Source organism: Mustelus asterias, unplaced genomic scaffold, assembly GCF_964213995.1.
Source record: "Mustelus asterias unplaced genomic scaffold, sMusAst1.hap1.1 HAP1_SCAFFOLD_382, whole genome shotgun sequence".
In the NCBI taxonomy this organism is placed as follows: Eukaryota; Metazoa; Chordata; class Chondrichthyes; order Carcharhiniformes; family Triakidae; genus Mustelus; species Mustelus asterias.
In genome coordinates, this window is record NW_027590338.1 from 195,067 (window position 1) to 209,609 (window position 14,543).

A 14,543-nucleotide genomic window follows, 5' to 3' on the forward strand; every position below is an offset into this window, starting at 1 on the left:
AGTTGGGCTGTCTTTAAGATCTGAATAATTAATCCCACAGCCCTGCTGGCAGAGTGAGAACAATATCTATATACTGCAGCAACGCAGGAGGTGAATGGAAAATGTTTTCCAGTTGCATACCTCTGAGACACTCACCCCTTGAAAGATAAATTGGCTTTATGTCACACTATCAGTAACCCCCACAGCTTGCCTCCTGGACTTGCAGAATCTCACTGGTTGTCCTGTCTGGAGATAATACACATCTCTTTAACCTGTGCTTAATGCTCCCTCCACTCACATTGTCTGTATCTTTAAGACCTGGTTGGCTGTAGAGATTCACATTCTAATCAGTATTCTGTAAATTGATTTTGTGTCTCTGTGCCCTGTTTGGGAGCAGATTTCCACTCCAACTGATGAAGGAGCAGCGCTCTGAAAGCTAATGGCATTTGCTACCAAATAAACCTGTTGGACTTTAACCTGGTGTTGTTAAAACTCTCACTGTCCTTCAATTATAACAGAATATGTGGCTGTATGCAGCTGCCTCGGCCATGGTCAACCCCAACACTGCCTTCTTAAACTGCTACAATGCCTGAGGTGTAAGGAAGCCCACAGGGAGGGATTTCCAGCTACACATTCCAGATTTTCACTCACTGTAGGTGGATACAAGATTGATATATTCCATTCAACCACACACCCCCCAAGGTGAGTTATTCCAATTCCTTTATTGTCCAGGACAATATATTCATAATATCTTTAAAACAGAAATTAAATATTCTCATTTGATTTCAGGTATTAACACATTCTGTTAGTTTGTTCTTTATTGTCAATGTCAGACTGGGGTTGTTCCCCTTGGAGCAAAGGAGGTTGAGGGAAGATTTGATAGAGGTGGACAAGATTCTGACAGGTTTAGATAAGGTGGACAAAGAAAAGCTGTTCCCATTCGCTGGTGGGACAAGGACGAGGGGGACACAGATTTATGGTTTTGGGTCAGAGATGCAAGGCGGGGGAGATGTGAGGAAGAAAATTTTGATGCAGCAAATGGTAATGACCTGGAACTCGCTGCCTACGAGGGTGGAGGAAGTGGAGACAATGAACAATTACAAAGGAAATTGGATAGGCATTTGAGGGGGTTTCAAACAGAAATAGTGACTCTTAACTTCCTAACACCCTGTCACTCTGTGATCCGTGTGAAATTTGAAACCAGGTATTCGCAACAAGACTCAAAGAGCATCAGCCCACTGGAGGCAAAGGCGTGAGACCGGCCAGTCCAGCAGAAAGAAACCCTCCGAGTCTCCCCATTGACCAACTGTGAGAATGAACAAAATGCAGTCCTGGGTGTAATTGAGAGCAGAAACAATAACAGCAGAATCCAACCCCTCGAATCACTTGTGAACTCGCTGGTGTCTCCGCAGGTGGGATGAAAGACTGAATCTCTTCTCACACACAGAGCAGGTGAACGGCCTCTCCCCAGTGTGAACTCGCTGGTGTATCCGCAGACTGGATGAATCACAGAATCCCTTCCCACACTGAGGGCAGGTGAACGGCCTCTCCCCAGTGTGAACACGATGGTGTTTGTGCAGGTGGGATGACTGAGTGAATCCCTTCCCACACTGAGAGCAGGTGAATGGCCTCTCCCCAGTGTGAACTCGCTGGTGTTTCTGCAGGTCATGTGACCGAGTGAACCCCTTCCCACACTGAGAGCAGGTGAATGGCCTCTCCCCAGAATGAATGTGCTCATGTGTCCGCAGGTCGGAAAGCCGAGTGAATCCCTTCCCACACTGAGAGCAGGTGAACGGCCTCTCCCCAGTGTGAACCCACTTGTGTGCCCGCAGGTTGGATGAACAAGCGAATCCCTTCCCACATTGAGGGCAGGTGAATGGTCTCTCCCCAGTGTGAACTCGCTGATGTGTCTGCAGGCTGGATAAATAACTGAATCCCTCCCCACACTGAGAACACGTGAACGGTCTCTCCCCAGTGTGAACTCGCTGGTGTGTCTGCAGGCTGGATGACTGAGTGAATCCCTCCCCACACTGAGAACACGTGAACGGTCTCTCCCCAGTGTGGCTGCGCCGATGAGCTTCCAGCTCTGATGGGGCTCTGGATCTCTTCCCACAGTCCCCACATTTCCACGGTTTCTCCATGGTGCAGGTGTCCTTGCCACTCTCTTGGGTGGACAATCAGTTGAAGCCTCGTCCTCACTCACAACAAGATTACAGTCTCTCCCCGCTGTGAATGGTGTGATATTTATTCAGGCTGTGTAACTGGTTAAAGCTCTTTAGTCAGTGCATTGGAACACTCTCACTCGACTGTGGCAGTGTGTTGGTGCTTTTCCAGTCACACTGACATTTGAAATCTTTTCAAATCAACAGACCGGACAATCATTTCTCGTTCCAGATTCAAAGGCCAATGATATTCAGCTCCCAAGGAATATGACTCTGTCAGATCTAGACGTGACGTTTGAGATTTCGGTCTGCGATTCCTCTTTCAATATCCTGTAAAACAAGTTTATAAAAGTCATCAGTGTCAGTACAGGATAGAAATTCAGAACAGACAATTCTAGTTTCTATGGAACATTCTTTCCTATTTCAGTCCCAAAAAGCTGTGAATCTCCATCCCACACACTCTCCCTCCATTCTCTCTCTGCTGTATCTAATATTCACCCTCCCAATTCTCCTGAAGGTGCTGATTGAGGCTGATTGACAGATCCATGCTCACTGCTTCCTGTCCTGGACACAGAGACCATAACAAATAGGAGCTGCAGTCGGCCATTTGGTCCATCGAGCCTTTTAAATTATTCAATGAGATAATTCGTTTATCTACCTCAGCATCATTCTCCCCACACTAAACCCATATCCCTTGATATCCTCAATATCTGGAAACCAATCAATCTCTCTCTTGAAAATAGTTGATGACTGAGGCTTCACTGTCCTCAGGGGTTGAGATTCCAAAGCTTTACCACATCCTTGAGTGAAGAAATCCCCCCACATCTTAGCTTTTGCTCCATCTTCTTGTCTGTTCCCCATAACCCTCAACACCCTTGTCAGTCAAAAATCTGTCTAACTGGAATATATTCAATGATCCTCAGCCTCCACTGGTCCCTGTGGAAGAGAAATCCAAAAGACTCACAACCCTCTGAGGGAAGAGATGTCTGGAAATATATAACGTAGCTACAGTTCCATATTACAAGATATTCAGATCCCAAGGAATATGACTCTGTCCAGACGTGACGATTGAGATTTTTGCCTGTGATTCCTCCTTCAAAATCCGATGAAATGAGTTTGTAAAAGTCATCACAGTCAGTATAGGATAGAAATTCAGAGCAGACAATTCCAGTTTATATGGAACATTCTTTCCTATTTCATTCCCAAAAAGTTGTAACTCTCCATCCATATCTATGGATTCTATTTAAAAATGAAAGTGGATGGGCACTTGAAGGAAATAAACTTTCAAGAGAATGGGATATAGAGTGAGAATGGGACTGGAATGTTATACAGAGAGTCAGACTGGACTCGAGTTACCAAATGGATTCCTTCTGTGCTGTAATGACTTTATGACTGGAAATGTATAACATCGCTGCAGCCTTATATTACAATGCAAGAAATAATAATAAATGTATTTTATTACAGCAACATAAATATCTAATCTGGGTACCATATACACTAGACATATAGAAACATAGAAAAACTACAGCACAAACAGGCCCTTCGGCCCACAAGTTGTGCCGAACACATTCCTACCTTCTAGACCGACCAACAACCCTCCATCCTATTAGGACCCATGTACTCATCCAGGAGTCTCTTAAAAGACCCTATTGAGTTCGCCTCCACAACCACTGACGGCAGCCGATTTCACTCGCCCACCACCCTCTGTGTGAAAAACCTACCCCTAACATCTCCCCTGTACCTACCCCCCAGACCCTAAACCTGTGTCCTCTCGTAGCAGACATTTCCACCCTGGGAAAAAGCCTCTGAGAGTCCACCCGATCTATGCCTCTCAACATCTTATACACCTCTATTAGGTCTCCTCTCATCCTTCGTCTCTCCAAGGAGAAAAGACCGAGCTCCCTCAGCCTATCCTCATAAGGCATGCCACTCAATCCAGGCAACATCCTTGTAAATCTCCTCTGCACCCTTTCAATCTTTTCCACATCCTTCCTATAGTGAGGCAACCAGAACTGAGCACAGTACTCCAAGTGGGGTCTGACGAGGGTCTTATATAGCTGCATCATTATCCCCAGACTCCTAAACTCAAACCCTTGATTGATAAATGCCAGCACACCATATGCCTTCTTAACCACCTCCTCCACCTGCGGGGCCGATTTTAGAGTCCTATGGACCCGGACCCCAAGGTCCTTCTGATCCTCTACAGTACTAAGAGTCTTTCCCTTTATATTGTACTCCTTCATCCCATTTGACCTACCAAAATGGACCACGACGCATTTATCTGGATTGAAGTCCATCTGCCACTTGTCCGCCCAGTCTTGCATCCTATCAATGTCCCTCTGTAACTTCTGACATCCCTCCAGACTATCCACAACCCCACCAACCTTCGTGTCATCGGCAAACTTACCAACCCATCCCTCCGCTTCCTCATCCAGGTCATTTATGAAAATGACAAACAGCAAGAATCCCAGAACAGCTCCCTGGGACACACCACTGGTGACCGACCTCCTTTGAGAAAAATACCCATCTATACCCACTCTCTGCCTCCTTTGGGCAAGCCAGTTCTGGATCCACCGGGCAGAAGCCCCTTGGAGCCCATGCCCTCTTACTTTTTCTGGAAGCCTTGCATAGGGGACCTTATCGAACGCCTTGCTAAAATACATATAAACCACATCTACCGCCTTCCCTTCGTCAATGTGTTTAGTCACATTTTCGAAGAACTCCACCAGGCTCATAAGGCACGACCTGCCCTTGACAAAGCCATGCTGAGTACTCTTGAGCATACTAAACCTCTCTAAATGCTCATATATCCTGTCCCTCAGGATCTTCTCCATCAGTTTACCAACGACTGAGGTTAGACTCACCGGTCGGTAATTTCCTGGGCTATCCCTATTCCCCTTCTTGAAAATAGGAACCACATCTGCAATCCTCCGGCACCTCTCCCGTCTCCATCGACGACGCAAAGATCATCGCCAGAGGCTCTGCAATCTCTTCGCTCGCCTCCCACAGTAACCTGGGGTACATCCCATCCGGACCCGGCGACTTATCTATCTTGATGCCATTCAAAGATTCCAGCACAACCTCTTTCTTAAAGTCCACATACTCAATCCTTTCAGTCCACCGCACGCCCGCAGTGTCCTATATCTGTCCTATATTAATTTACTGTCCCCTTAAATGTCATGATGTGGAGATACTGGCGTTGGACTGGTGTAAAAACAGTAAGAAGTCTCACAACACCAGGTTAAGGTCGAACAGGTTTATTTGGTAGCAAACGCCACTAGCTTTCGGAGCGCTGCCCCTTCGTCAGGTGAGTGGGAGTTCTGATTACAAACAGGGCATAAAAAGACACAAACTCAATTTACAGAATAATGATTGGAATGCGAGTCTTTACAGGTAATCAAGTCTTAAAGGTACAGACAATGCGAGTGGAGAGAGGGTTAAGCACAGGTTAAAGAGATGTGTATTGTCTCCAGACAGGACAATTTGTGAGATTTTGCAAGCCCAGGCAAGTCGTGGGGGTTACAGATAGTGTGACATGAACCCAAGATCCCGGTTGAGGCCGTCCTCATGTGTGCGAAACTTGGCTATCAGTTTCTGCTCAGCAACTCTGGGTCTTGCCAGAACTGAGGTCAGGCTGTGTGAGGCTGGCGTCTCCCAGAATTGTGGGAACATACAAACAGTGAGGGATGGGGTTGTGGTCGGTGCAGACTCACTGGGCCGAATGGCCTCCTTCTGCACTGTCGGGATTGTATAACTTATTGTCCCCCTCCCCCATCCTCTGATGTGAACCATCCTCCAGTGGCTGAGCCAGGATGGGGCCGTTAACCTGGGCCTGTTCCCGGGAGGGAGGGAGAAGCCCCGCAGCTGCAAACCAGGGAGCTGACAATGATTCTGAAGGGTTCGTTCCAGCTCACAATGCCCGGGGACTGATTGACGGCGGCTCCGGTCCAATAGGAAGAGGGGCTGGGCTGGAGGACCGAGCTGGAGTGGCTGGTCCTCCGACCAATCAGACTGAATGAGGGGCGGGGCTGGACCTGGAGCGCCCTCTGTTTGCGCGTGCGCTCAGCCGCACACTGTGAAGATGGCGGTCGTTCACCCGGGCCTGAATCGGGGGAAAAGCCCGAGCAGTTGTCAACGGTTCAAATATCGAATCCGAGCTTCCTATTGGGAACTTGCGGCCTACACGGGATTTTTATGAAGCCTCCAAGCCCGCCCACCCACCGGCCCCATCGCTCATTCCTGATTTACCCGTTTTATCGCGTGGACTGAATATTTCCACAACCGTCTCAATCCTCAGTGATCGGCACTGCGCATGCTCCAGATCCCCACAATGCAACCCACCCTCAGCCCCGCCCCCTCATTCACTCCTATTAGTTGGAGGACCAGCCGCTCTCACTGGTCCTCCAGCCCCGCCCCCTCATTCACACAATGTTTTGTCATGTCCCAAAAGACAAGGCCATCTTCCCCAGAACTCCATATTTGAATTCTTCAATCAGGTTTCTGCCTTGCCACATTACTGAAACATCTCTTGTCAAAGTCCGCACAGTCATCCTATGTGACTGCGACAAAGATAAACTCTCCCTTCTCATCCTCGACCGATTTGCAGCCTTTGACAAGGTCGCCCACATTATCCTGCTCCATCCCTCTCCACTGTTGTGCAGCTGGGTCGGGCTACTCTCTCCTGGATCTATATGGGTGGTATGGTGGTTAGTGTCGTGGTTCCCCAGGACGACAATTTATTCACATCAATTAAAACAGAGAGTCTGAGCAGCGATCTTCCAAGCAATAGACTTTATTTCTCAGCACAAGAGATAAAGTCGGGAACGTCCGGAACACTCCAAAGAGCCCTTGGGCTTACAGTCTTTTATGTACATTTCAGCCTCATATTTCAAGATCCTCCTCTCCCTTTTACAGCCTGTCCTTGGTTGTTATCTTACCCTACAGCCCTATCTTTCTTTGGCCACCATTATTTTTAGTTGACCCTTTATCTGTTTTCTTTACATTTGGTCGTTCCCTGTTATATCTCTTCGTTTCTTAAACCATGGTGGTTATAACTTGCTCTTATCTGAACTTTTCTGTTTGTACAATAATCGTGGTTTTGTAGGCTAAGGCGAATGTGTTTAGAAGAAAAGACATCCCCCCTGCTGATTTATGGTCCACTATTAAGTTGAACCACCGAGCAGTCTTCCTTGTTTTCTTAAGTGACTATTGTCTGCTTTCCTTAATTAGTGATTGCTATATTACTTCTCTAGTTTCTCCACTTTGATCATATCGACTACACTTGATTATATTAGGTCACACGAAGTTATTTTAGGTTATATACCCATCTCACTACTCACCTAAATCTGCTTTATCACTTCACTAAGACCTAAATCTGCTTTATCACTTCACTAAGACCTATGAATCTGAATTCCATACTAAACTCATACAATATCTAATACAATTTCCCTTACAATCCCCCCTTTGAGGCTTTCCTAGCCTCATCCCAATTATCAAGTTCAAATAATCCCCTTGCTCAATCCCATTTGTATTTTATTTTAATCATTTTTCCCAGGCGATGTGGAGGAGCCGACTATTTTGGTCAGGGATCAGTGTCCCTATTCTAACTTTATCATAATTTGTCTATCCTGGTTCTGATTTTTGGGTTGCTCCTCCAGATTGCCTGCCCCTGACAGTCATCAGCCAAAAACCTTCCCACTCTTGTCTAGGGAAGGGAAAAAGACTGATTCCTGTGTACAGACTAAGTTCTCCTGGTTTCGCGCGGACTTCAGCAAGGTGCTGTTGTTTCCACAAGGTGATCTTCCACTATTGTAGTTATTTTACAGAGTGACGAGTTTCAACTTCGACCAAGGTCATTGTGAATCCACTCAGCGGGGGCGGCTCAAGATTTTCCCATTCCTCTGTTTTTTCTCTCGAGCGTGAGCTGCTTAGCACCCGCGTCACCATCTGCCGCGCTGCCACTCTGGTAAGGAAGGATCTCAGGGCGGGTAAAAAACAACAAAATATCAATTCCAGAATGATTATTGTTGCGATTGCTACAGCTCCAGCTTTGGCAAACCACGCCCCCCATCTTCCTAATATTCTGTCCAGCCAACTCCATACCTCATGCCCAAACCCAGCATTTTCTTTCACTTCTTTCTTAAGATTTTTTAACTTATTCATGGCTTGTGTAAATGACCCCTCTGGATTAGTGTTATTAGGGATAAATGTGCAGCACTGATCCCCAAACATAACACACACTCCTCCTTTCTCTGCCAGGAGCCAATCTAACGCCTGTCGATTTTGCCACGCCATTTTGCTGGTCACATCCAACTGCTCTCCTAAGGCCTCCAGGGCATCATTCGTATAATTAATAAACCTCTGCTGATTATAATAGATGTAATTGATCCACTCAGTATTCTTGCTGGGTGTGATCCAAACAAAGAGGGATTCAAACCCTGCAGCTATTTCGTTCCTAGCTTTGAACTCATTCGGGATGCCGCGGGGCTGTCCGATTGCGTCCAATTTTACCGTAGGGTCAGGGGTATATGCCCTCTTAATTCTTTGTGATTTAATTTTTCTTTCCACCGGTAGTATCACAGTGCTCTGGGCAAGCATAACTCGAGCACATAGTCCCTTCCAATTCTGTGGTAATTTTGCCAATAGTCCTTTCTCCGGGCCACAAAGCCACCAGAGATCGGCCAGTTGATTTTCTTGATAGTCTAACACATAAGGAGGGGGTGCCCATCCCCCTCCTGAGAGGATCAGATAAAGAGCATCGGTTATATTCCAAATCCTTTCACACTCTCCTGTGTAATTTCCCACACTACTTCCTGTGCTACTTTCCCTCCAATAGCAATCTCGGATTTGTAAGTTGGGCTCTACACTCCATTCCTTTGGGACTGCGTTCACTGCCGTTTTTGGCCACTTTGGACATCTGTGGGCCAAGTTGTAGATGCCCTTTTTTACCCCAGCAAACAGGATGCAGTGGTATTGACACAACGGCGGCTTACCTTTACAAAGGTTAGCACATGCGGATCCGGAACAGTCTATCTTCTCATACGAGTAGTTCCGATTCCCTATCATATGATACCTTATATATGTGGTATATGGACGGCAATTTTCCTTTCTCCAGCTTTGTTTCCTGGTTCTACAGTCTCCTGATCCCCATGGTATATCAGTTACTTGGGTGTTAGGTTTCTCTGATGCACATACTACACACTCTTTCCCATCACTGTTTTTCTGACCTGTATACTCAGCCCATTTCCACCATTTGTTTTTCTGCGCTTTCTCCCAAATAGTATTTGTGCTCACAAATCGTTTACGTCTTGTTTGTCTTAATACTCTATCTTCCTGATTCTGCACCCTTATGTCCTCTGTATCCCATTCTCCTTTTCTATGGGTCACGGAAGTCCCTAAGGGAAATAGTTTCCAAGTCCCAGGTGGGGAATGGGGCCCCTTCCCTGTCCTCACCTCCCTCGGCACCTTGACTAATAGGCTCAGGCTGGGCATTTGTATCATCAGCCAGCTCATGTACAGAACTACTTTCATCATCCTCTATTCTTTTTGTTCTTCCTTGGCTCTGTTCCTCCTCCCCACGATTCTCCCCGTGTATTTCTATTTCTTCCTCGCTATCACCTCTATCCACTCTGTGTACTTCTTCAATTTCCCTTCTCTCCCCTACCCCTGGTACCATTCTGGTACAATGGTTCAAGTGATACCACAGTGTACTGCCTTCTACTTGCAAAGCCGTGGGAGACACTTTGGTGACTTCAAACGGTCCTTCTCGTCTCGGTTCGTTCCAACGTCTCCGGAACTTTCTGATGTATACTCGATCTCCAGGCTTGATCTGATGTTCTGTTACCGGATTCTCCTCCTCCTTGGCTTTCTCCTGTTCAAATATAGTTCTATGTATAACAGTTAATTGTTGTATATATTCTTTTGTGCTTTGATCTAAACATTCTAGCGTAGGACCTCCTGATCCCCTGATCTTAGGTACCGGCATTACTCTTCCTGTCGTCATTTCATGTGGGCTCAAATGTGTGATTCTGTTTTCCTGACTCCTGTATTGCATTAGAGCCAATGGCAGAGCATCTATCCAGTTTTTCCCTGTTTCATTGCAAATTTTGCTTATTTTAGCCTTAAGGGTCCCGTTTGCTCTCTCCACCATTCCTTGGGATTGAGGGTGATATACGCATCCAAACTTCTGCTTTATTCGGAGTGCCGAGAGTGTCTCTCTCAGTGCCCTTCCTATAAAAGCAGATCCATTGTCTGAACTTAATTGCGTGGGTATGCCAAATCTTGGGATAATTTCTTTTGACAGGAAGTTAATCACCGTTCCAGATCCTTGATCTTTGGATGGCGTTGCTTCTATCCATCTGCTGAATCTATCAATAATCACTAGCATGTATCTTTTCCCTCTTACCATCTTTCCCATATCCACATAGTCCATGCATAGATGTTTAAATGGTCCTTCAGGAATGGGTATATGCCCTATTGGGGCAGTAATGCCCTTCCTGATATTATTCTGAGCACACACCTCACACTGACTTAGTATGTAGTCAATCGAGTTTTGCAGGTATGGTGACCAGAATCCTTCCTTCTTGATCTTTCTAGCCACTTCTCCTCTTGCACAGTGGTCCACTCCATGCGCTTCGCTAATTAGTACGGTTAGTAATGATGTGGGTGCTATGACTAATCCCTCCCCATTTCTCCATATCCTGTCCTGTTGTCCCTGTAGTGCTCCTCTATCTTTCCACATTGCCTTTTCAGCTACAGAGGTTTCCTCCTGTAACTGTGCTACATCCTCTAATGTGATCTGAGGTTCGATATCCCCCGTACCTGGCCCTGGGTGCGGCCTTGCTATTTCTACTGGGGCTATCGTAGCCTCAATGCATCCTGACGCTTCTTTAGCTGCCTTGTCGGCTTTGGTGTTTCCCTGTGTGATGCTGTCTGCTCCCTTTTTATGCGCCTGACACTTAATTATGGCTAATTCCCTTGGACCCATCATGGCCCTTATTAAAGCCCTGATTTGACCTTCGTGTTGTATTGGTCCTCCTCCGCTTTTCATAAATCCCCTTTGCTTCCATATTGCCCCGAACAGATGGCAGACCCCGTGGGCATAGGCCGAATCAGTATAAATTTCCACCGCTTCCCCGTTTGCTAGCTCACATGCTCTGGTCAATGCTTTAAGCTCTGCTAATTGGGCCGAACAGGGCTGTTCACATTTCTCTGCTTTTATGACTTCAAGTGTTTCCCCTTTCTGTTCAACTATGGCATAGCCTGCGTGGTTTCCTAAGTGATCCCTGTAACATGAGCCATCTACATACAGTATCCTTTTCCCTTCTGTCACTAGTCCCTCTGCTCTTAAATCTTTCCTCAGTTTCATAAATGTTTTTGCTTCTCTTAAGCATTCATGTTCTTCTCCTTCATGAGGTAATGGCATGTAATCAGCTGGATTTACTCTGTTGCACTTTATTATCGTGATATCTGGAAATGTAATTAGCATTCGATAATGATGGATCCTAGCAGGTGTCAGCACAAATTTTCCTTGCTCAATCAATTCAGCTACCTTATGGTATACCTGTATGTTTATCGGATATCCCATTGTGACCGTGGCTGCCTTTTCGTACGCCCACCAAGCTGCTGCCAGGCCTTGATAGCACGGAGGGTATCCCATCGCTACGTCGTCTAGCTTGGTACTGTAATATGCTACAGCCTGCCTTCGTCTACCCTTGCAATTTTCCTGCATTAACATTGCTGTAGCAAATCCGGCTTCTCTGTTACTCACAAATAAGTCAAAGGGTTTGTCATAGGTCGGTAAAGCCAATGCTGGTGCCTGTGCCATTTCTCTTTTCACGTTTTCAAATGCGTCTGAAGCATCTTTATCCCATTTTAGTTTGGCTTTTAATTCTTCGCACCCTGCCTCCTTCATTATCTTTCGTAGTGCCTGCGTTTTTTCGGCATAGCTTTCCACCCATTCTGAACTGAATCCTGTCATTCCCAAAAATGTCATCATTTGTCCCACCGTCTGTGGTTTCGGAACTTTTAGTACTGCTTCTATTTGCTGTGAAGCTATCTCCTTCTGTCCTGCTGATATTTCTCTTCCCAAGTATTCTACCTTTTTCTGGCACAGCTGCAGCTTTTTCCTGGAAACTTTATGACCCCCTTCTGCTAGTCTTTCCAATAGTTTTAAACTATCCTTCCTGCACTGTTCTTGTGTTCCTGTGCATAATAATAAATCATCCACATATTGTATCAGTGTTCCTTCCAACTGTATTCCTTCTAAATCTGCTCTCAACACCTGATTGAATACATGTGGGGAATGTTTAAATCCTTGGGGCATCCTGTTGTATGTGTATTGTTTCCCCTCGTACGTAAATGCAAAGAGATACTGACTTTCTTGAGCTAGTGGCACACTAAAAAATGCCGAACATAGGTCTATTACAGTAAACCATCTACTTTCAGGTGGTATATTTGTCATCAAGGTATAAGGGTTTGGAACCTCTGCTGGCATATCTTCCACTACCTCATTAATTGCCCTTAGATCATGCACCAATCTCCATTTTTCTCCGTCCGCCTTTTTCACTGGTAGTAGCGGTGTATTACACCTGCTCCGGGTTTCTTTTAATACCCCTGCTTCTATCAATCCCTTAATTGTCCCTCTAATTCCTTCAATTGCTTCTGTCTTGATTGGGTATTGCGGCCTATACGGCCCCTGACGTCCTATCTTTAATCTGACTTCAACTGGATTAGCGTTTTTGACCCTCCCTACATCCGTGTCCTGTCTGGACCACAACTCCTGCGGGAGGGAGTTCAAATCCTGCTCTAACCTCTCTCTCCACTCCAGTTCCTGTTTCTCGATTTGCACTCCTATTGTTATCTGCTTCGGTTTCCCAAGCATTTTAACATCCAAAATTATTTTCGTCATTTGTCCATTGCTGGACGTCCAAGTATCTACATTGTCTGTCTGGACAAATTCTAAATCTTGTGCTCTCAACACCATTGGTCCTAGGTCTTTTGATCTGTATCCTGGATTCACTTTCAATGTGACATGTGGCTCCGCCCCAGATACAGAGAACCATTTGTTAACCCATTCATTCCTAACAATGGTGAGGGCTACTCCCTCTAGTCCGATTAAAATACTTCCTGACTTTATTTCCTGTTCTCGTCCTGCCTCCCTTTCCCATTTCTCCTGTATCTCAGGTTCCTGTCCTTCATCAAATATCATTGTACTGTGTAATTCTGTTCTTGGCCATTTGGCTTGTGGAACCCAAGTGTTTATAAGCTTTCCCCAAACTTCCCATATCTGTTTTTTAACTTGTTCCTCTATATCTCCCAACCAATATACATTAACCCCTTCCTTTCCTGGTATTTCAAGTGGATACATTCCCATCAAATCAATTCCTTGTTCAGTGCATTCTAATTTCAGTCCTAAACCTAGGATTGCATCCCTTCCCAATAGATTTAAAGGAGTTTTATCACATACTAAAATAGGTACATGGGTTGTCTTATTTCCAATGGTAACAGGCACCGGCGTCGTCATTCGAGCTAATGTTACTTTCCCCGAGAACCCCACAGTTTTTACAAACTGGTTTGACAATGGTAAGTGATCCGCATATTTCGTTTGTATGCACGTACATGTGGCGCCGGTGTCTATCATCATGGGGACCTCGATCCCTCCTACTCTAACGTTAACTATAGGTTCCTGCTCTACAGTTTCTGTTATCTGTACGTACTGTCCTACCATTTTGGGGTTCTCTGGGCCTCCCTATGGGGAATTCTGATGGTTTACCGGCCCTTGAAACATCGGGATGCTGTTTGGCGACCCTTGGATCAGTTGTTGGCCTGTCTGCTGCTGGTTTTCTCCCTGTCTGGGGAAATTCCGCGGGCAATTCCTTTTTATGTGCCCTGCCTCCCCGCACCCCCAACACACACCTGAAGGGCCAGGCAGTGGTCCCTGTCTCGGAGTCTGATGATTAACCTGTCCCTGTCCTCTCTGATTCTGATAGGGTGGCCTACCACCTCCCTGTCCTTTCCCATTTCTATTCCAGTCAGTCTGACTTTGCAGGGCGTATGGGTTTTGATAATTTAGGCCATAGGCTCTGGGTTCATGGACAGTGGGAAGGCAGAAATGTTATAGGTTATGACGGGCTGGCCTCCACCTCCGCTCCCCCCTTTGATTAGTGCAGGTATTTCCTCTGGCTTTTGCTCCACCATCATTGGTGCTATTTTTCTGGGTGCGAGATCCTCTTTTGCCTTCAGTTTATCCTTGCTTTTGATCTCCTCCAACTGTGCCTGAAGGAGTTTACGTTGTATCTCCCTCAGCTGTTTGTCTGCATTCTTTTCATCTTTGCGATGTCTCTCTACTGCATGGGCAACATAATCCACAAATTCTCGGTAATTTTTTGAGTCCAAGCCCAC

General features: G+C 46.0%; 1 protein-coding gene across 1 annotated transcript; it reads right to left on the reverse strand.

Annotated features, from left to right (window-relative positions):
* Positions 1-682: 682 nt before the first annotated feature.
* Positions 683-6,443, reverse strand: LOC144486520 (uncharacterized). The gene is made up of 2 exons (XM_078204564.1): positions 6,390-6,443; positions 683-2,471 (listed from the first exon to the last, which is right to left on the reverse strand). Exon 2 carries the CDS (start codon positions 2,118-2,120, stop codon positions 1,362-1,364), a length of 759 nt encoding a protein of 252 aa, XP_078060690.1. The 5' UTR covers positions 2,121-2,471; positions 6,390-6,443; the 3' UTR covers positions 683-1,361.
* Positions 6,444-14,543: the final 8,100 nt, after the last annotated feature.

Bases quoted from the DNA above. Each gene is read 5' to 3' on its own strand.
- LOC144486520 (XM_078204564.1), bottom strand. From the start codon at position 2,120: ATGGAGAAACCGTGGAAATGTGGGGACTGTGGGAAGAGATCCAGAGCC.